Raw genomic sequence first — 22,593 nt, 5'->3', positions numbered from 1 at the left:
GCGGCTCCCGCCTTCGGCCCGGTTCCGCAGCGGCCTGGCCCGATGGCGCCTCAGCGGAGGGGCGCGCTCAGGGCGCCCGAGGGCAGCGGGGCGTCGGAGCGCCGGCGCCCGTGCAGGTACAGGGCAGCGTGGGGAGGGGCGAGCTGCGGCGGGCGGGGCGGGGCCGTGTGATGGGCGTGGTCTGCTTGGGGCGGGGCCTCGGGAGCGCGTGCTGCGCAGCTGGGTCGACTCCTCCTCCCCGCCCCGGGGATACCTATGATCCCTGTTTAAAATAATCAGGTATCCACTCAACATGGTCTGACCATGCTGTGCCCACCTTGGGATTTATTTAACTGGATTTCGTTTTCTTCGTATAGCACTGCAAAGGGGGGAGGCACATATAAAAATAAGTCAGATTCCCTCCTTTTCAAGAATTAATTACATATTTAAAGCAAGGGTGCCCAGATCTTTTTTCTTATTTTTTGCAAGTTCTTTAAGCCCTACAGTCACCAAGTTTTTCCTAGACAACAGAGCACACAGTTTCTCAGTTACACACGTGCACACACACATGCATGCAACATCAGTAATTACGTTAGTTAGACGTACAGTTAACCCAGGTTGTGCAAGAAGTGTCTTAATTATGAATGATTTTCATCGTTGCTTGTACTGTCCTCTTGGCTGGCTTGTGGGTGGACTCACACCTTAGTTACGTCCACCAGGGGCACATGTGTGGTTCTGGAGGGTCACTTTCGGTTTCAGGGAACGTGATTGGCATTGGCAACATAGATTCAGGTTCTCCATGAGCCTGGCTGGGCTGGGAGGGACACTGGCCGGCAGCTCATCTGGTTGCCAGCACAGGGCACAGTGGGCCCTGCCTGGTCAGATGGGGCTGGGGGCCACACTCCCCACCATATCCTTCCAGGCTGGCGAGTGCTTCTGGATTGGTTGGGAGTAGCTCTGACCTCTGTTAGGGCAGGAACAGTTTAAGGCTCCCTGTGATTAAGTGTGAACATGCTCCCTGGTCATCGTGGCCCACTTTTCAGCACATGTGAGTGCAGTTGTGTTTTGTCCTCAGCACAAAGAATGTCCGGGCACCTTGGGAGGTGCGGAGGAAGTGGCTGAGAACTACCGTCCTGGGGGCCTGTGCTGTGCTTACTGGGCTCCTGCTCTGGAGCAGCCTGGGGGGTGATGATGGCGTCACTGAGGTCCTGGCTCACCGTGGGGAGATCCTGCCTGGCAGGTTCATTGAGGTGCCCTGCTCGGAGGACTATGACAGTCACCGAAGGTTTGAAGGTAGGCGATGCAGCCTTGGTCTGGGAAAGAGCCTTTCGCGAACACCGAACGTGGTGCGTTTGAGATGCGTGGGTCTTTTGCTGCAGCGACGTGGTGTGGGGGTCAGGGGGGTACAGTCAAACTTTCCCTCCTTCAGGTCGGTTAACCCACACGTGGGCTGGGAAGTGCAAGGGCAGGCCTGCTGATCACCGAGGTGCCCCACACTGTGGGTACTGTCTGTTGGAGGAGACTGCCTGAAGGGACATAACAGAATTGGAAAGGCAGGGATGAAAAAGTTGAAGCCAGAAAAGGCATTAGCTGTAGAGTGTCATTAGGTGTATTTGCTGCAGAAAATGTTGCAACGAAAAATGTCCCTACCAGAAGCCCTTCCTGGTGTCGTGTAGTGTGTCCCTGTGTGTCCCCTTCTGGAGGGGAGGAGGGGAGTGCTGCCCAGAGGCAGCGGCCGTGGAGTTCAGCACCCTGGAGAGCCCCCTCCCCCCCTTCCCCTCCTCCCAGCCCCGCCCCGCCCCGCCCCGCGCCTGCCCCGGCACTGGGCACTGTCGGCTTTATTTCCTGCACGTTCGTTGCTGCCTGGACGCTTTCTCAGTTTTAAAAACCTAGCCTGCGCCACTGGGTTTTAAGGACAAAATTCAGTTAATTTTTTAATTCGGAGCAATGCTTCGGACCTGAACTGGAAGAAGATTGCCGAGTCTTTCCACTGAGGGGCGCTGTGGTGACGCACACCAGAGGGGATTACCTCCCCCTGACTCCCTCGGCCTTTCTCTCTTAACCTGTGTCCCAGCTTTTGAGAAAGTATTTTTCAAGTAGTTAGAAGTGAAGTTTCTTCTTGCCCATTTAATAATTTAGCCACATTAAAACAGTTTGCGGGGGGGGGGGGCACGGGGTTCCAGTTTGGGATGATGAAGGCATTCGGGAGATGAATGGTGATGTTGGCACAACAGTATGAATTTGCCTCATATCCCTGAACTTGTACACTTAAAAATGGTTACAATGGGGGGCGCCTGGGTGCTCAGTCGGTTAAGTGTCCAACTTTGGCTCGGGTCATGATCTCACGGTTCGTGAATCTGAGCCCCGCATTGGGCTCTCTGCTAACAGCACGAAGCCCACTTCAGCTCAGGTCATGATCTCAGGGCTCGTGAGTTTGAGCCCCGTGTCAGGTTCTGTGCTGACAGCATGAAGCCCGCTTCTGATCCTCTGTCCCCCTCTCTCTCTCTGCCCCTCCCCCGTGCACGTGCATGCTCTCTCTCTCTCAAAATAAATGAACTTAAAAAATGGTTAGATTTTTTTTAAAAATTGATTTCTAACCTAATTGCATTGTAGGCAGATAAAATAACGTGTATGATATAGACCCTCTGATTTTGGCTCAGACTTTCATTTTGTGTTTTTGTAAATGTTCCATATACACCTGGAAAAATGTTTCCTAATGGTTGTGTGCAAAGTTCTATGTAATTCTCCTAGTCTCCTACCATGTATACAAACCATCTATATCCTCATGGATTTCTGCCTCCTTTGTCCGTCGAGTACTGAGGGAGGTGTGCAGGAATCCCCACTTCGACTGTGGGTCTGGTAGCTTCTGTCATGTTGACTGTTTCGCGTTTGAGATGGTACTATCTAATGCTGTTTGTCACACCTTCATCTTCGTGGTAAACTGTTCTATCACCTCTAAATATGACCCTCTTTTTCCCTGTAATGATTCTTTTGGCTTAAAGTGCATTAGTTATACAGATCTCCAACTTTTCTTTTGGTGATCATTGTATTTTTTTTATTATTAACCCTTCTGTGTCTCATATTTACATTTTTTATGAAAAGCATACATCTGGCTTTTGTTTATAATGAAGACACCTGTGTCAGTAGGATTGTATTCAGCCTTCTGGCACTGAAGCACCCCTCCCCCGATGGTCCTCCAAGTAGAAGTTTATTTTCCCCACACAACAAGGCCCAGAGAGAAGCCCCCCCCCCCGCCCCCAGGCTGGCCTGGTGCTCTGTGAGCCCCTCACCACTTGTACTCAGTGTGTGGCTCACACGGTCTCAGGACATTCTCTGACCTCCAGGCACCAGGCTCACGTTCCAGGCAGGAAGGGGGGAGAAAAGATGAAAAGTTAAAGGTCAGCCCAACAGGTCCTGAGTGTCCCAAGTCTCCATCTCATTGGCCAGGACCTGTTGATGGCCCACCTAGTACAAGGGAGCTGGGCCCACCTTAAGTGCTGAAACACAAGGAGTTTGCAGAGCCTGTCCGCCTCTGATGCTCTGCCTCTTCCTGGCCTCATCCACCTGGCCCTGGCTCCATCCCCAACTGGGCTTCTTTACCCTCATGCCCCTAAGCAGCTGCACCTCCTGGTTGCAGAGAGGCAGAGGAAGCTCAGGGTGGGACATGTGGTAAGCACATTTGGTGGCAGCTTTTGCTGGGTCCCTGGGATAGGACAGTGGCTAGAATTACAAGCACAACTTCAGTTGTCCTGGAAGGACTTTCTCACGGGGGCTTAGGAAGGCTGGGTCTGTGGTCATGGATTGTCATGGATGCCGCCTCTGGGGTGGCTCAGGGCTCTCTTCCCAAGGGTAAGCAATGAGCCAGATGCTTCCCAGCGTCCTGCCTGGTGTGGGACCACCAGGAGTGTGCTGTGCCCAGCGGGATGTCAGCGTGTCCTACACAGGATGCACTTACGCTGAGGAATCATTGTCGCTTCTCTGAAATTCATACCTGTTTAGGTGTCCTTTATTTTATTTTATTTTATTTTATTTTATTTTATTTTATTTTATTTTATTTTATTTTTTAATGTTTACTTATTTATCGAGGTGGGGGGTGGACTGTACTGTCAGCACAGAGCCTGATGCGGGGCTTGAACTCATGAACTGTGAGATCATGACCTGAGTCGAAATCAAGAGTTGGACGCTTAACCAACTGAGTCACCCAGGCACCCCTAGGTGTCTTGCATTTTATTTGCCAAATCTGTCCCCCCAATCCTGTGGAAGGCACAGCCCACCCCACAAAACTGTCCCTGGGGAAGGCCAGCTACAGGTAAATCCTCAACAAATGCAAATGGCTCTGTTGGGATTCAGCATGGGGTCAGCATCTCATTCTGGCTATCTCTCTCCAGGCTGCTCCCCTAGGAAGTGTGGGCGGGGCATCACCGACACCGTCATCACCAGGGATGAAGCCCGGAGGATTCGCAGGTACCCAAGCTTTTTCTGTCCTGAACAAGTGTGAAAGTGGGGCTGGGGGACAGGAAGCAGACAATTACTACGAAAAAGATGATTTAAGGAGATTCATTTAGAACTCCCTAAGAATTTTCTTGTATGCTTCCAAGGGCAAAGGTAGGCTTTTCCAATTTCCAGGAGCGAAGGCTTTTGCCCTCAGTCATGTGGCCGCTGATGGAACCTGCCTGAAGCCTAACCACTCTTCACGGGAAGTGGTTCTGACCTGTAGAGGAGGTCGGGGCAGTGCTGCTTCCTTGAGCTGCTGGCGGAGCCCTGGGACACCTGTGGAGAGCAGGTGGTCACTAGAGAGCAGTTCAGTCTCTGTGCCGAGACTGGCTAGGAATTGGCCCTTTGGCCAACTAGCTGTGACTCAGGGTGGGGCAGGAAGTCTTACTCAGGTACAGTTGACACTGGCTTTTCCTTTGTTGGGATTAAAAAACTTTTTTTTAATGTTTATTCATTTTTGAGAGGGAGAGAGAGAGAGAGAGAGAAAGAGAGAGCGCACGCGTGTGGGGGAGGGGGAGAGAGAGAGGGAGACACAGAATCCGAAGCAGGCTCCAGGCTCCAAGCTGTCAGCACAGAGCCCGACACGGGGCTTGAACTCACAGTGTCTGTGAGATCACGACATGAGCTGAAGTTGGACGCTCAACCTACTGGGCCACCCAGGTGTTCCTAACAACAAGATCTTAAGGCTTTGATTTTACAACAACTTGTTCAGACACAAAAGCTGTTTAGACACGCATCCCAAGTGCCCAGTGGAGCAGAGTCTGACCCTCGAGTTGCCTTTTGCCCATGTGCCCAGCCAAGGGTCCCGGCTGCCTTCTGCCGGTGGTGTGCCCAGCTGAGGGTCCCAGCAGGGAGACAGTCCCCATGCTTCTACATAACAGTGTAGGGACTTGTTGGGCAGGAGTCAGTGATATTTCAGGGGCTGATCTGTCCCCAGTACAGCTTCCTGGTAGGCTGTGATCGGTCTGTAAAATGCTCTTGCGTCTCCAGTGATGTGGATGGTCCTGTCAGATGCAGCACAGGCCACCGTGGGGCCTCTACCTCCTGAGCTGGGGATTGCAAAGGTGTCCCCCCAGCCTTTGATGACCAGGGGGGGACGCGTGTGTCCCCCCAGCCTTTGATGACCAGGGGGGGACGCGTCAGCCCAGAGGGACCCAGTGGGGGTAGTTCAGCCTATTTTAGTGGGCACCAGCTCTCAGTGCCAAAGGTGGAAATTAAATTTAAGCTCAGTAGTTTCTAAACTGTGTCATATATAATTAACAAGACCATGATGAAATATTGCCATTTTCTCATTTGCCTTTGCAAATTGAGTCCTTTGGTCTGAATGTGTGTTTATATCATAAACAGTAAATGATCTGTTAACATTGCATTAATCGTGCTGGTTGTTACTTGCCCGGCTATATCATAGACTATTCTACCGCCTAAATCCTGACTTACAATGACCTTTCCCCACAGCATAGCCGAGAAGGGGCTGTCCCTGGGAGGATCTGATGGAGGGGTGAGTTCCTGCTTTAGTTTTCTTTCTACCCCTTTAACTTGCTCACCATCCGAGGGACAGCGGCACTGGATTTGCAGGGCTCTTGGGTACCCCCCTCCCCCCATGCCACATTTGGTGGACATGGGAGTGTCCCCTCTCTTCAGGGTGAGTCACAGCAACCTGCTCCAGATCTCATTCATATTTCAGACACCCAGCTGGGGGCAGATGGACCTGGTCTCAGGCAGTGAGCTTAGGGGGAGTTAGGAGCCCAGTGAGGAGGGTGACAAGCCCTGGAAACAGGAGAGGCAGAAGTGGGAGGGCTGCTGGGAAATGGTGGCAGACACACTCCCCAGGCCCCAGGCAGGAGGTGCCCACAGACACGGTGTGGGCACCGTCATCTGTGAGGTGCAGGGGGCTCAGGGCTCGCATGAACGACTCACCCCCCCAGAACCTGGGGATAGGACCTTAATTGGAAAAGGGTCTTTGCAGATGCCACTAAGTTAAGGGACTCAAGAGGAGATGGTTCTGGACTGGGGTGGGCCCTAAGTCCAATGGCGAGAGAGGCAGAGGGAGATCTGAGGAAGAAGAGGAGAAGCCACAGGAAGATAGAGGCAGAGGTGGAGGGATGCCGCCACCAGCCAGGGGACGCCTGGAGCCACCAGAAGCTGGAAGACGCAGGAGGCACTCTCTCCTGGGGCCTCTGGAGGGAGCGTGGCCCTGCCCACACCTGGATTTAGGACCTCTGGCTTCAGTAGCTGTGACAGGATAAAGTTCTGCTGGTTCAAGCCCCCAGTTGGTGGTGATTAGTTACAACAGCTGCCGGGAACAGGCGGCCAGCACTGTGTCTCATCTGCCTCCTGGGCAGCCTCTGTCCCTGCGAGCCCTGCACGTCAGCTTGCCTTCCCGTGTGGCATCCTGAACGTGGGTCTCCTCACCCAGTGAGCGGAGCTGTGGAAGATCAGTCCCCTCTGCATTGTTTGGTGATCCCTGGATTATCGCCATTACACGGACCTGAATCAGTCTACATGTTTGAAAGTCCTGGGAAGATTAGTTTACAGACTTTGGTAGAATTTCTAAGTATTTCTCTGATGATCTGCATGGCTTTATTTTATTCTGCAAACTTTTACCTGGAAATTAAGCTCCTTTTATTTCGGTTTGATTTGATTCAGAGGGAGCATTTATTAAAAACCCATTTTGTGCATGGACTCATTTCTTATTCATTGTTGGGCATTCCCCCAGGAAACTGTCTTGTGGCAAATTATCAGATTTGATGTCTTTAAGCTCAGTTAACATTTATTTTTTTAAAATTTTTTGCTTTTACATTTATTTATTTTTTGAGAGACATAGAGAGACAGAGCACAAGCAGGGGAGGGTCAGAGAGAGAGGGAGACACAGAATCCGAAGCAGGCTCCAGGCTCTAAGCTGTCAGCACAGAGCCCGACACGGGGCTCAAACTCACAAACCGTGAGATCATGACCTGGGCTGAAGTCGGACGCTTAACCGACTGGGCCACCCAGGCACCCCTCAGTTAACATTTATTAACCTCAAATTATGTTCAAACCTCCAGGCTGGTTGCTGTATCAATGAGGAAAGATATAGTAGCTTCCCAGACAGCATAAAAATGATTTGTGCTGGTGACCACTTCTCCTAGATATGGGGAAGGGCCCACAGAAGGGAGTTCACGACACTTTGGCCATCCTGTAGAGAGGTATGACTTACTAATTCCACTCCTAGGGATTTCCCAAGAGGATGAAAGCATCTGTCCAAACAGACTTGTCCGCCAGTACTCAGAGCAGATTTGTAATAGCCCCAAACTGGAAACAGGCCACGTGGCTGTGGCATCCCGGACCACGGAGTACTCCTTAGCAACAAGGATGGTGGACGTCTGTAGACACGAAGGCAGAGCAAACCACAGAGAGGTGATGCTGAGTGGAAGGAGCCAGACCCAAAAAGAGCGTATCCCACATGATTGCATTCACAGATAATTCTAGAAAGTGTGAATCAGTCTGTCATGGCAGGAAGCACATCAGTGGTTCCCTGGGTGGGGAGGGGTGGGTGGAGAGAGGCAGGAGCAGGATGGTAAAGGGGTGCAAGGACATTTTGGGATGTGGTTGTTATCTTGGTGATTGATGGTGGTTCATGGGCGTGTGATGTGTGGTCCCCTTACACCTCAACAGGGCTGAAGGAGGGAGGGTGGGTGGGGTGTGATTCAGCTGCAGGAGTTCACAGACTGTGGACTGTTTTCAGAAAATCGGACTAGGCAGGAGAGAACGAGATGTCCTATACATACCCTGGGCCCAACTTTCTTGAAACCCAGCACTGCTCCCTGGCCCAGGCTGGATCTCAGTGGTCTGCGTTTACCTTTGGCGACTTTCAAACCCCGTCACCCTGTGCTCTGTGCACGTCTTTTCCAGGCGTCCATCCTGGACTTGCACTCAGGAGCCCTGTCTGTTGGGAAGCACTTTGTGAACCTGTACAGGTGAGAGCCCAAGAGGGGCTGCGACCCTCTCTGTGTGGTATGACCTTGCACCCTTGTGCAGTTCTTAGCTGGGAAGTGGGAGGTGTGGCCCTTCTCAGGCGCAGGGTCCCTGTTCACCAGCTGCAGGGAATAGTTTAGCGCTACACCCAGGGAGCGCTTCTTGGGAAAGCAGGACCTACCTGAGGCCTAGGGACAGCTAGAGGAAGGAGGGGGGGCGGTGCCCACCAGGCTCTGGGGCCAAGGGGAGCTGGAAAGAGTCAGGGGCACTCTGATCCTCCCTGAGGCCAGGGAAGGAAAGGGATTCTCCCAGCCTTGCTGAATGTCACCCTCACTCTGCTGGTATTGACTTCCCTGCCTTTTAATCACATAGTTGTCACTGTAGAGGGAGCAGTTAGGACAAGCTAGTTTTCAGGGACCTACTGGTTAGTTGGAGGAAACACTGAGTTTAAAGGAAATAAGGAAAAGATTTAAATGTTATATAATAAAACGTTAACAATAAACGTTTAATGAAATGTTGCATTTGTTAACACTATGTTTTTTCGCAGATACTTTGGAGATAAAATACAAACCGTCTTCTCAGAAGAGGACTTCCAGTTGTACCGGTGAGGAGGAAAGGGGTGAGGAGGTCAGATGTGGAGGCAGGTACAGCGGGCTGAGTGGGGAGGGCCCAGGGTCGGTGTGCCCAGAAGCCCAGCCCAACCAGGGGTGGAACCCAAGTGTGCCCCGCCCACCGGCACTGCTCACCCACCACCTAGACCACACCCACCCCGCCCACCAGTCAACCCCACCCCATCCTCGTCCCGCCCACTAGCCCCGGATCCACTCCACTCCATCCAGTCCACGCCCACCCACTGCCCCCCCCCCCCCCCCGCTCGCCACGCACCCTAGACCACACCCACCCCGCCAGCACCGCCCACTCAACTCAATCCAGGCCACGCCCACCCCTGACCTCACCCACCCCGGGCCTATGCCAAGCCCTCCCCACCATTACCCTGGCCAGGCCACGCCTACCCCCTTGGTCCTGGTCACTCACCCCATCATCACCCTGTCCCCTTCCCCCTGTGGTGTGCCTATCCACTTACACCGGCCTAGTCCAAACCTGCCCCTGACCACACCTCCCAGTCCGTGGCCCACTGGTCACACCCATCCAATCCATGCTTCGACCACGCCCTCAAAGACCACCACCCATCCACGCCGGCTGACCACGCCCCAGCAGCGTTCCCTTTCAACCCCCCTCCCCCCCCCCCCAACAGCCCCTGGCTTGTCGTGGGCATGTTGTGAACAGAGGGTCTCACGAAAGGTGAAATGCACCGTTCACTTTGTTGGAATCCGGGCAGGTGGATGAAGGGGTGGTACCTCTCTGCCCCCAGGAGGCCAGGGAACCCAAAGACCCAGCGAGTGGCCGCAGAAATACTGAGGGGAGGCGGGGTTGTGCGGACTGGTCTACTCTCCCGGCTCCGAGGTTTCCTTTCCCTGGCTCCTCTCCGGCCCTCTGCGCAGTCAGGGCAGAGGTGCGGAATTCACCCGAGCACGCTTTGTGCTGGTGGGTAGTACACAGGGCAGCCGCCTCCGCAGCTGTGGGTCTAGCCAGGCCATCGCCCTCACGCCACCCAGTGGAGGCTGCGTGTGCCCCTCGGCCCAGGGCTGTTCTCTGGCCTTCACGACAGCTCACGCATACGGAGGCACATCCAGCCTCAGGGGGGTCCAGCAGCTCTTGTAACCGCCGTGCAGGGCTGTGCCCACTCCCCAGCCACACCACACATGCCAGTGCCACCCCCACTTGGTGCCCTGTCAGACACAGCCCTCCTGTCCTGGCAGCTCCCCCGCTGGGGCAAGGTGTTCGTTTGTTATTGTTTTGTTTTGTTTTTTATCTTGGGGGGAGGAGAAGGGCAGAGAGACAGAGAATCCCAAGCAGGCTCTCCGCTGCCAGCACAGAGCCCGACTCTGGGCTCCTTCCCATGAAGCGTGAGATCATGACCTGAATCCGAAATCCAGAGTCTGGCTCTCAACCGACTGAGCCACCCACGTGCCCCAGGAGTGTTTTTGTTTTTTACTTAAAACTTTTAACTTTTAGATAATCAAGACCTCCATACTGTTTTGGGAACTAGCACAGGGAGACCCTGTTGTACCCTCCACCCAGGATCCCTGACTGCAACTGCTTCGTGTGAGAGTAGGGTGTCGCCCCCAGGATGTGGCACCATGCCACCTATTTGTTCAGATTCCCTGCTTTCACCTTATTTGTGTGAGTGTGTGCAGTTCTGTCCCCGTGTAGGTCATGTAAGGGCCGCCAGTCACGCCACCGGGCATCCCGTCCCCACGCGGCCCCCACTTTGCCCTTGTGCGCCCTCAGCTCCAGCACCCATCCCCAACCAGCAGCCAGCAGGCCTCCTGGGCTGGAAACACAGCTGCCGCTTCCCCTTGGTCACGTCTCCAGGGAGACAGCTGGAAAACAAAGCTGGGCTACTGGTCCAGAGAGAAGTGAGGGGTCGGATGAACTCTATACATGAATAGTAACGGCAGTGAGTGGTGCACTTGATCCCTGCCATGCGCTAGTGACCTCACTTGGTGGCTGTGACGTCTGGGCCTGAAGCGCGACAGGGTCTCCTGGTGCAACCAGCCAGGCACTGGTGGTGCAGGAGCCTCAGTCTGTGATTACCCAGTGACCAGTTAACGTCATTCACCATGTTACCGTTTAGTAAAAAGTGTGGGTCGGTATTTTCACGTTCATAAGGTCGATGAAACATATGAATGAACACCGTGAATGAAGGGAAAACAGCAGATTTCTGTCTCATTTGAGTGTGAACATGCAGAGAGGAAGGGGGTCGGTCACCTCTGTAGTATGGAAGGGCTTGTGGTCGCACACAGAACCCAGGAAGGGTTGCACAAATGAAAAAGAGTTTGTATTTCTGGAGAGAAAACCCAGTCGGTGGTTGCACCCAGAAGCATGCATGCTGTCGCTGGGCACGTGGGCACTGGATATGACGGCTCCCAAGAGGCAGGCGATGCCCCCTGTGTTCTAGCAGCTTAAGGTTTAATAAATGAGATTGGTAATTATCAATGAAGAAAGAGGGGAGGAACCAATCAGTTTCACACAATAAACCAATTGTTAAAATAATAATAACTAAAAAAATAATGAAAACTTTTCAAAATATGTTGTTGAAGAGTGTTGTCAAGTAGATGGCAGTGTTTAGAGAAATCTTCTTTCTCATCTTGTCTATTCTATGGTTAAAAATAACTGAGCATTTGGAGACATGACCAGAATATTACCAGCACGAGATACCAGTGTGATCTAATTTATGGTCTAGATCATCACAGACCACATCTGCAGAGTGACAGAGCAGGGTTTGGGTGACATCTCCACTGCTGTCTCCCACACAAGGATTACGATAATTCACAGAAAATGCAACGCTCCGTCTGTGGGTCTCACAAACCTGGAAGGAGAATGGTGGCTGAGATGGGCTATCTGGCCAATGTTCAAGGCAAACATTTGGTCTGAACTGTTCCCCGCACCACACCTCGGGCTGTTACACTCAGGACCACGTCCACGTCGTGTCCTGGACTCTGAGTCACCAAACCGCCTTTTCTGGATGTGCCGAAGATAAAAACCACCAGATCGCTTCCAGACTTTTCTCAGCCGCCATCTGTGCGCTGACATCAGGGAGAATACGCAGCATGATATGCACAGAAGCCAGAACCATGAAAGCTGAGGACTGTCTTGGCCCCGTGGGAGCCGTCGCCACAGCGGGAACCGTCGCCACAGCGGGAGCCATCGCCACAGCGAGAGCCGTCGCCACAGCGGGAACTGTCGCCACAGCGGGAACCAAGAAGTGGAAGGCCAGTGTGCCCCAAGTGGGCGGGGCTCTTTCTGGCTCCAAGGTGGAAATGTTAAGTTGGTGAACATAGAATAAAAGTGAGGAAACCAGGAGAGAGAAGCAGAAAGTACTGCAGAAGCTGAGAGAGGAAGCTTGTGCGTGGAGTGAAGCTGGGATTGATTCCAGGAGCACCATCGCATTGTCAACGCGTCATCCACACCGTGTGCTGTTTGGTGACAGATGGAAGAATATCATGAGTCTTGGGGCGCCTGGGTGGCGCAGTCGGTTGAGTGTCCGACTTCAGCCAGGTCACGATCTCGCGGTCCGTGAGTTCGAGCCCCGCGTCAGGCTCTGGGCTGATGGCTCGGAGCCTGGAGCCTGTTTCCGATTCTGTGTCTCCCTCTCTCTCTGCCCCTCCCCCATTTATGCTCTGTCTCTCTCTGTCCCAAAAATAAATAAACGTTGAAAAAAAAAAAAAAAGAATATCATGAGTCTCTAAGTTCTTTCAGTTTGTCGGACTCTGACATTTGGCTAAACTCTGAAATGCTTTGGGCGTTGAAGGTGAACAAAGATGAAGAAACGGAGCCCGCTGGATAAGTGATGTGCTCATAAGTACTTTTTATGACTTGGGTGATAAGAGCTACTGAATGCATATGTCCCTCCTACCCCATGGAGGAGTCCGAAGAATTCTGAACATAATTGTTGGCCCAACAGAAGTTCCATGGGCATCACTAATGTTAGAATAACTACTTACTGAGATGAGTTTGGGGGAGCCCCACCCCAGGAAGGGTCTAGCGCACCCCCAGTTAGTGCCCTGCCTTGTGGGAGTACCCTTGAGCACGTGGTGTGCATGTTGAAGCATCATCATCAGTGGTTTGGAAATGTTGGAATGATTTATGTCCTTTTGGGCTGGAGCTCCATCATTTGTGGTCCTAGACCTAGTTTACCAAATATTCTGTAAGTGTGCACACAGGTAGGTACCTGTGTGTGCACATGTGTGTGTGTGTGCACACCTGTACATGTAGGCGCGTATGGGGGTGTACACGTATGTATGTGTATATGGGAGCAGGTATGTGCATGCGTAGTTATGTCTTGCAGGCATGTATTGTGCATGTGTATGGGAGTTAGTGTGTATGGTGTGTGTATGTGTGTGCGCATGTGTGTAGGTAGGTACGTGTGTGCACGTGTGTAGACGCGTGTAGGTAGATGGACAGCAAGTGCATGTGTCCGCCTCACAGGTGTGGCTCAGCCTGTGTAGCGCTGCTCCCCTGCATCCTGGCCTCCCAGGAGTCGGCTCCCTGGGGCTCTGTGGAATGGGCCGTGCAGGTCAGCAGTGGTCCAGGGAGGGTGGTGCCCCCACCACGAATGCCCGTGTGGTGAATCGTGCCCCGTGGCACCTCGCCGCACAGCCGCGTGTGTAGGGCTGGGAGCCCAGACCCCCTGGACGTGCCAGGGAGGGGCTGGTGTCTCCGGGGGCAGCACCCCTCTGCCGCGGCAGGAATGGCCCGAGCCCCTGACCACGCACAGTGCAGCTCTCAGACAGGGCCGAGGTCGTCCTCCGGGCCTCTGTCGGGAGCACGGGCACCCTGTGCAGAGGGCCACTCGCCCGGCAGCTGCCTGTCTGTCCCCGCAGACGGGGCCCCCGCCCTTGGCCATGCCCCAAGGAGCCGGTCCTCAGGGTTCCTGGCTCTGCACACGATGCGCCTTCACACGTGCGTGGGCCACATGTACGTCTGTCCATCTTGCTGCTTTCCCACAGCCGTGTCACTCTGTAGCGTGGCGCTGCGTGGGCTCCGTGGGGCCCGTGGAGAATCCTCTCCTCTGAGGCTGCGCTGCTCCTGGGTGACGCCTGTGTCCTCTCTACAGGGACGTGCGGCAGAAGGTCCAGCTCACGATCGCCCAGGCTTTTGGCATCAGCGCATCTTCGCTGCACCTGACCAAGCCCACGTTCTTCTCCCGCATCAACAGCACCCAAGCCCGGACGGCACACGACGAGTATTGGCACGCGCACGTGGACAAGGTGGGCACTCGCTCTCCAGCATGGGCCCCGGGGCTTGTTCGTGGCTGCCCGAGCTGCCCGCCCGGGTTTCTGAGTGTCCACTGCGGCCTTTCTGTGGTTGGGGTTTTACACATCTTTGTCTCTGATGCTCAGGTGTGTCCCGAACCCCGAGGATGTAGTCGGGGTGGGGGGGCGGGAACCTGTCCCCAAGTGATGGTGAAAAGTGCTTTAAGAAGTGGTGGGCACTCTGTCCTCTGTGGCCGTCTCCACTGGTGCCATAAGCTTCACCACGTGCCCCCTGGGCAGCCTTCTGTTGCCCCCGCAGCTGCAGGTGGCCTCTCCTCGGGCCTGCCTGCCCCGCCCCCATGTTCTTCCTCTTCATGGGAAGATCTCTTGACCACTCCGGACCCTCTGGATTTCCCATCCTTGCTCTGCTCTCGATCCGTGATGTTGACCAGCTGCAGGAGGAGCCTGTCCCTGCCTGTCCTGCAGCCACCCCACCCCCCACCGCCCTGCACACCCACGGTCTCGGCATGCTGCCAGGGGAGACCTGCCTCGGGAGACACCCGAGGGCTGCCATGTGCTCAGGTGATCCAGGACACCCCTTGTGTCCCTAGATGCTAGAACAAAAAAAGCAAGTGGAAAATACCCAGAACCGGGGTGAGTGATGAGGCAGGTTGGGATGGACGCTTGCAGATGTGGCTTTGGCTTCAAGACCAGCCAGACGCCTAGTGTCTGTTTCATCTCGACTGAGCTGACGGAGGAGGCAGCATGCATCTGCGAGCACTTGCGTGTGGTTAGTGAAACTGAGGACCCCGATATGTAATCGGCTCAAGCCAGTGTAAACAGAAGTGGCATCTGTGGCCAGTGGCTCCCGTGTGGGCCCACGCCGCTCTGGGGCTCCACCAGATTCAGGCTGGGAGTGTGGGGTTTCTGGCCTCCAGGTGGCAGGCACCATGTGCTCAGATCCGGCTGTGATGGAGCGCCATCCCCCTGCACCTCGTGGCATTGGCAGCTATTGACCCATTGGTAACCACTGTCAGATCATCATTCGGGGACAGGGTGAGACCTTTGGTGTAAGGTGATCTCGGACACTACAGAGGCAGAAGAGGGTGTTCTGGTGCTGAGGGAAAAGACGATGTATGCGGAGGACAGACAGGTACTTCCAGCACATGGAGAAGGGGGCCCCACGCGTGGGCTGGAGTCCAGGAGGATTTCCTGCACGAAGGAAGGACAGCCGTCCACACACCAGGAAGAGTCGGTTCAAGAGAAACACGCCCTGGCCGCGTTCTCGAAGATCATACTCTTCAGGCGGGAAGAGACAGGCCCCGGTGACAAGTCAGAAGCTGCAGGCTCCCCAGAGGGGTGCTTAGAGCCAGGAGGCCACAGAAGGGTCTGCAGGAGCCAGGGCAGTGCGAGCAGCCAAGGGCCGCTCACGTGTGGGCATGGCGAGAAGACGTCCTCAGACACAAGAGAACTGGACCGTGGCACCTGCTCGTGATCCGCGGGGCTCCTGTCTCTAGCTCAGGACAGACTCCCCAGCAGAGCCCGCTGCTTCCAGTTTCCTCCTTACCCAGGTCCCCGGTTTTCACGTGAGCTTTGGGGGGGTTCCTGTGCAGCATCTGGGGATGGGTGGGTATGAGAGGGTCAGGCTCCTGGACCCTCCTGCTGTACCTGGGTCTCTTTTAAGCTTACGTGGCTCATGTATGCTTTCAACTCATGTGAGGTTCACTGCTGAAGGTGTTCTAGAAGCGGACCCTGGGAGATCATGGTCTCCCATCACCCTGGTGTTTGTTTGGTGAACGAACGTCAGTTAAGGCGAAGCCGAGATGGGCTCTTGGTGGGGTTGTGGAGCCAAGCCCAGGTGTGTAGAATCCAGCTTCACGTGACCTGGTGCAGAGGGCACAAGGTGATGTTGGGTCTCCGTCACCACAGCAGCCTTGCTGGTTGGCCACCTCATGTCAGGAGATGACTGTTGTCATGGTGATGGGGGTAAAGATGGTGGCAGGGGAGAAGGCTCTTCAAGCTGTGGTCAGACATGTCGCAGGAGGTTGGCCTGGGGCTTCTGCGTCCCGTTCCCTTGATGCCTACAGGTGTCAGTAAAATCTTGTAAGACTGGCTGTCAACCCAGCAGCTTAGAGGCAGGGGTCGGGCTGCGCGTCAGGGCTGGCGGGGTGACGTTTCAGACTAATTCTTAGACTCTTCCGTTACTGTTCCTCTCCTACCCCAGACTTGCTAATTGAATGGTTCATCAGCCTGGAATACGTTATTATGTGATTAAAATTCTTTGCACGAGAAAAGTGCATCTCTCACTAATTCCGTTTATTAATTATTAAAGCTCTTTGTTCTGATCTGTGTCACTGAAGCCCTTGGAAATTACATCTTCCTTTCATATTACAGTTAGCTTCTCGGCAGCCCGAGGTTTTAAACCAAACCCTGAAGGTGTCACATTGAAAATGACGTGTCTGTGCGGCAGCCCTGGCCTGCAGTGGCTTCCAGGGGTCCCTTCCGTCCCCGACTTCGGGGCATCTGAGGAAACAAGCGATAGCCGCCCCGTTTCCATTCTTTCGTCCAGGTGGGAGTGGGGGTCGATTCTCAGAGGGTCCGTGCTCAGACGTACCCCTCCTCTGCAAACGAGCGTCTACACAAAGAGGGTCAGACACAAAAGGACAGATCCCGTGGGATCCCATGGCTATGAGGTCTCTAGAGTTGTCAGAAGGGTCGGCACCAGGGGGCGGGGGGCGGGGGTGAGCGTGTAATGGGACAGTTTCCATGTGGGAGGTTGGAGTTCTGGAGACAGACGGGGGATGGTGGCACAACAGTGAGAACATGCCTGCTGCCCCCCGGGCTGCGCACTGAGGTAGTTAAAATGGTAAGTTTATGGCACGTGTTTTTACTGGAGTTAAGAACAAAGGTTGGAGTCGCCCAGCATCTGAAAGAGTGACAGCACTTGCCGTTGCTGCTGGTGCAGGAGACTGGCCCTGCTGGTCAGCAATGACGCTGCCACCGTCCCAGGAATCGCTATGGTGCTGGCTTGTCTGCCCTGCGTCCCGCACACGCTGCCTTTCCGGAAGACAGCTGTCCGGGCGTTTGAGCTGTGCCAGAGTCCCAGCAAAAACACACGACCGTGGGCTCAACCAAGGTGTTTCTGAAGTCAAGAAGGCAGTGAGCGGCCTCTGTTAGGTGCACGTGTTGTATGCTGACCTCTGAAGGCTGAGAGCGGTGTCCTGGGCTTGCGTGCCCCACGAGCACCTCGGTGGTGACGCGCTCCCTCCGCTCTGCCCACAGGTGACCTATGGCTCCTTTGACTACACCTCGCTGCTCTACCTCTCTGACTACCTGGACGACTTCGGCGGAGGGAGATTTGTGTTCGTGGAGGAGGGGGCCAACAAGACAGTGGAGCCAAGAGCAGGTAGGGCCCTCACGCGGCAGCCCCCGGCATGGGCAGGTGCCCAGCGATGCTGCGCTTGCCTGGATGCGTCTGCTGGTCCTGGACACCCAGGGGCCCCATCGCCCACGGTCGCTGCCGCCATGGCACAGCGGTTCCCAGAGCCCTCCCCTCCCTACCCTGTAGTGCACTCCCCAGAGGGACTCAGCAGCTCACGTGAGGTGATACTCCCAACCTGACGGTGTTGATAACAGTGCTGAGCACTGGGGCTTGCCTCCCCGGACACAGTGCGGACACTCAGAGCTGCCCAGTGAGCAGGTGCTGGGCAGATGATGTGTCCCTCCCTCTGGCACTTGTGGGGAAGAGGGGGGACTCACAGACAGACCCGGCCACTTGGCTCCAGCCCAGGTACCTCGGACAGCGCGCCAGTGCCGTCCACCTGCTGCCGCGTCTCACCTGTGCCTGTGGCATTGTCCTCACCTGCTCACTGGGCTCCTACCCGCTGGGAGCTCGGTCAGGCCAGTGAGGGTGCCCACCTGGCTTGGCCAGAATGTTCCTGTCAGCCATGGGGCAGTCCCCCAAGCCGGTGGGTCCAAACTGCTCCTTGTAGTAGCTCTGAGTTGGACACCAAGTGGCTTGGAAATCAAAAGGCATAAAAAGGAAATTAAACCACTCGGGGTTTGCTCTCTTCCCTCCATGGAGTGAGCACAGGAAGAGGTGTAGACCTCGGCTCAGTCAGTGGGCAGGAGGGGCCCTGGACACCCTGCAGTTCCAAGGCTTTAATGGATAAAGAACCAGAGAAGCTTCTGTCACTGAGGCTGGGTGTTACATGCACATGCTTTTGAGAGGTGCCCTTGTTGTCCCAGAGAAAAAGAACACGCAGGATTACAGACACTGAGTTTCTCTCACACGCTTGGTTACTCAGTTGCTGAGCTCAATATCTAAGTTGTTTACTGAAGAGTGTAAAAAGCCAGAAAGTACCTTTTTGTGAATCCTGAAATGTTTTGTGTTTATAGAATTGGGTGGGCAGTACAACTCGATGCACCCCTGGAGGACATAGTCCTGGAGGATGTGGCCTTGGGGCACACGGCCCTGAGGGACATGGTTCTGGGGGTCGTGGCCCTGGGAGACTCTCCCCTGGGAGACCCACTGCTGGGGGACGCAGGTCTGGGGGATGTGGCCCTGGGGGATAGGTTCTAGGGGACGTGGTTCTGGGAGACATGGTCCTGGGGGACATGGCCCTGGGGGACAAGGTTCTAGGGGTTGTGGTTCTGGGTGACGTGGCCCTGGGGGGCATGGTTCTAGGAGACGTGGCCCTGGGAGACAAGATTCTGGGGGATGTGGCCCTGGGAGCCCCACCCACCAGTGTAAATGTTACAGGTCTGTCTTGCTCTTTGCCTCGTGTGGTGAGTTAGCAGCGCTGGTCCCTGGACAGATGGTGATTTCATCCTCTGCTAATAATTTCCTTGTGGTTCTGATACGAGCGGCCTGCCACTGGGTTCTTCAGAGCATTTCTGTGGTACCTACTCTTACTTAATTACTATGGACTTTTCACCAGTCAGAATCAAGTGTAGGGCTTACCTGCTGGTTGGACAGGACAGAGGGGCTCAGGATTGTGCAGCCAGTGCCGTACTTTTCTCTAGTTACCACACTGGCACTTGATGGGGTCTGAGGGCCTCTTTCCAGGTGGACAAGATGAGAGGCAGCCACACTATTTTATACGATTGACTGTGTGCTGTCCCTGCCTGGGGCTCAGCGAGGTACATTTGTCCCCACAGACATCGTGGGAGCTGTCGTTTGACTCTGGAGAGACGCACAGCAGCTCACCCACCAATGAGACCAATTTAAATGTTATGGTTCTTGTCTTGGACAGTCTCTCCTCTCTTGTGGAAATTCACAGGAAAATACACACAATAAAATACACACTTACATTTTCCCACTCATTCGATCTTTCCAGAACCCTCACTCTTTTCCGTAGACCCGGGTTTCCAACGGGGACCATTTTTCTTCCGCCTTAACACTCCCAGCCCCATGGGTCTGCCGGCTGTGGCTCTTCTGTAAATGCCCTCATTTCACCTTTTCTAGCATATTTCCACTGGCTGTGAAATTCTGGAGTGATAGAATTTTCCTTTCTCTGTAGAAACATCATTTTATTTTCAGGTTCCATTCTTGCTGAGGGAGAGTCGTTGTCAGGGTCACTGTCCCCATGGTCACTGCCTTTTTTCTCTGCTGCTTCCAAGATTTTCCCAAATGACTCATTTCATCTGTTTGACTGTGATGGGCCTCCGCGTCCCACTCGGGGTTGGCTACACCGATTGGATTGGATTGGATTAAAAGCCAGGTTTTCACGACTTTGGGGAAAGTTTGGGTCATTGTTTCCTCAAGTTCTCTTTTTCTGTCCCAATGTTAACTTCTTCTGAGGCTCCAACAGCATGAATGGTGGAAGGCTCTGTATTGTCCCAAGGTTCTTTTCTCTGCTCTTCAGCACCTCTGTCTACAAACTGTGCGGAAACGCTGGAAGGGACACGGAGACCCCTACTCTTACTGTGCGTCCACAGACACTTGAGAACTGCGTCTGTCTACATGGGCGGAGGGGGTGGATGGGCACGGGAGGCCGGCGGCCGCTGTGCAGACAGGCCTGGCTGCTGTCCCATGTCTCAAGTTTGAATCAAGAGACCAAGGACAAGATGTGTTTTAAAAATGTAAGTCTCGGGGTGCCTGGGTGGTCAGTTGGTTGAGCATCCAACTTCGGCTCAGGTCATGGTCTCATGGTTGGTGGGTTTGAGCCCCGTGTCAGGCTCTGTGCTGACAGCTCAGGGCCTGGAGCCCACTTCGGATTCTGTGTCTCCCTCTCTCTCTGCCCCTCCCTGACTTGCACTCTGTCTCTTTCAAATAAACATTAAAAAAATAAATAAATAAAGGTAACTCTCAGAAAGTGTGGTGGGTCCAGATTGCACTGGGAAAGTGTTTCCTTCCCATGGGGGTGGCTGGGTTGGTCCAGAGGAGGGGACTGCACTGTGTGTGAGTTCCAGGAGCCCCCAGGCTCACACTCATAGGTTTCCTGTGTGTTCACCATTTCTTTTGCTCTGTTGTTTCCAAACAGAGCCCGGTTCTCTGTTTACAGCTAGAAAGCAGGGCGTGTCTGAGGTGGCTTCTCTCCTTTGCAAAGATTACGGTCAATTTGCAAGTATTGACGGAAGCAGTCAACTGTCCAGCAGTGGCTTTGTGGGTTTTTTTTATTGTTTTTTGTGTTGTGGGTTTTTTTGTTTTGTTTTGTTTTAATTCTTTTTATCTTAGAGAGACCATAAGCAGGGGAGGGGCAGAGGGAAAGGGAGAGAATCCCAAGCAGGCTCCATGCTTATGCAGAGCCTGACACAGGGCTCAATCAATGCCACAACCCTGGGCTCATGACATGAGCTGAAATCAAGAGTCGGACGCTCAACCGGCTGAGCTGTAACTGTGAAGGGAAATGTGGTTGTCATGGGGCCCGGTCACGCGGCCAGAGCATAGTACCTGCTGAATCTCAGGTTCCTCCATCATGGCTTGGTAATGGTCAGCTCGCTTGTAGAAAATTCTATAGTGCTGTGTGCAAGGCCAGTTAAAGACAGAAGCAGTTGAACATGGAATTGTCTGAAAATGGACAGGTTGGAAGGGCCCCTACTCTGGACTCCCAGAAGCTGCCTTTCCCTAGCAGAAAGGTGAAGACCTTTTATCTCAACTTGAAGGGAGCTGACGAGGCATTGGGTGTTTTGTCTTGACATATCTTTCTTGATTCTTTGGTAAGACATTGCCATCACTCTCCAGGGTTTGGTTTTGTCTGACATGGGAGTAGAACCTGAAAGCCTGTGAGGGGTGGGCCTGGGGAGGCCACGTGGCCTGTCGGGGCACCCTGGACGGTGCTGGCAGGACCTGGCCCCCACATCTGGGCCCACCCACCACAAAGAGGGCCAGGGCGGGGGCTGGGGTGCCCCTCACGCATGGAGGTGTCCTGCTGCAGCCGTTCCCATGGTGGGTACACCTGTCCTATTTCCTGGTTTGCTGTGTCAGGGCCGGCCACGTGTGTGGCCTCCGGGTCACTTCCCTCTTCTCTCTTCTGTCCCAGGCCGGGTGTCCTTCTTTACCTCAGGGTCCGAGAACCTGCACCGTGTGGAGAAGGTCCACTGGGGCACCCGCTACGCCGTCACCATCGCCTTCACCTGCAACCCCGACCACGGGATCGCAGACCCTGAGTTCACGTAGCCCTCCTGTTCACGGCGCCCTCCCGCTGGGAAGCAGCCACACGGAACAGAACGTCCTCCTCTCCCCATTTCAGCCCGTTTCCTTTGAACAAGGTGCCTTATGAATCACCCTGGATTTTGATTTCCTGATGTTTCGATCATTTGTCGTCCGTAAGTAAATTAGGGGGAAGCAGCTTTTCACCACCAAGCACTGTGTGTTTGCTTCGGCGTGCTGTTGACATCAGGCCCAGAAGCTAGCAGCGATCCTTCCTCAAGAGGGGATCCCGGGGCCCTGGGTGGAAATTCCCATTTGTGAACAGATAATCATTTGCCTGGGCCTCATCCAGATTCATCCGCCGGAGACTGACTTTTGAATGTGGATGATGCCATGACCTGTAGAGAAGGTCCAGTGAGTGCACGGCTCTGGGAGACACATTGGGGGCCGAGGACCTGAGACATCAGTGATGTGAGTCCCTCCTGACACGGCATCTTCCAGAAACCAAGCTGGTCACACCCTGCAGGAGCCCCGGTGATGCTCTGCATAGCAAGGCAGGGTGCGGGGTAGGCCAGGTGGGGCAGCGGGAATCGATTCCCCAGACGGCACGTATAATCTGGGGGAGCGCCGGCAAAGTACAAAGCAGCAGATCAGACATCGTGACAGTGGATTGAGGCCAAGCAGAGGACAGGACACCAATAAACTAACCGTCAGCTGAACCTCAGGCCCCTAGGCTCCAGGGGGCCGCGGGGA

The 22,593-nt window shown here is 54.3% G+C and overlaps 1 protein-coding gene across 2 annotated transcripts; it reads left to right on the top strand.

Annotated features, from left to right (window-relative positions):
- The first annotated feature begins 25 nt into the window (after positions 1 to 25).
- On the top strand, positions 26 to 21,976 carry OGFOD3 (2-oxoglutarate and iron dependent oxygenase domain containing 3). 2 transcript variants are annotated; one of them, XM_030294923.1, is made up of 9 exons: positions 26 to 116; positions 1,055 to 1,272; positions 4,368 to 4,443; positions 5,929 to 5,971; positions 8,365 to 8,429; positions 8,975 to 9,031; positions 14,108 to 14,261; positions 17,529 to 17,652; positions 21,731 to 21,976. In XM_030294923.1, the coding sequence occupies exons 1-9, from the start codon at positions 43 to 45 to the stop codon at positions 21,865 to 21,867; spliced, it is 948 nt and encodes a 315-aa protein (XP_030150783.1). In that variant the 5' UTR covers positions 26 to 42; the 3' UTR covers positions 21,868 to 21,976. The 2 variants fall into 2 exon arrangements, with proteins under 2 accessions (XP_030150783.1, XP_030150785.1); XM_030294925.1 differs by lacking the exon at positions 21,731 to 21,976 and adding an exon at positions 20,114 to 20,310.
- Positions 21,977 to 22,593: the final 617 nt, after the last annotated feature.

This window comes from Lynx canadensis, chromosome E1, assembly GCF_007474595.2.
Source record: "Lynx canadensis isolate LIC74 chromosome E1, mLynCan4.pri.v2, whole genome shotgun sequence".
NCBI lineage: Eukaryota > Metazoa > Chordata > Mammalia > Carnivora > Felidae > Lynx > Lynx canadensis.
Note: the sequence above shows the minus strand (reverse complement) of the source record. Positions and strands in the feature narration are given on the sequence as shown.

Bases quoted from the DNA above. Each gene is read 5' to 3' on its own strand.
- OGFOD3 (XM_030294925.1), top strand. From the start codon at position 43: ATGGCGCCTCAGCGGAGGGGCGCGCTCAGGGCGCCCGAGGGCAGCGGG. The intron at 1,273-4,367 runs GTAGGCGATGCA...ATCTCTCTCCAG, and splicing joins CAGTCACCGAAGGTTTGAAG to GCTGCTCCCCTAGGAAGTGT. The intron at 17,653-20,113 runs GTAGGGCCCTCA...TCTGCTCTTCAG, and splicing joins GACAGTGGAGCCAAGAGCAG to CACCTCTGTCTACAAACTGT.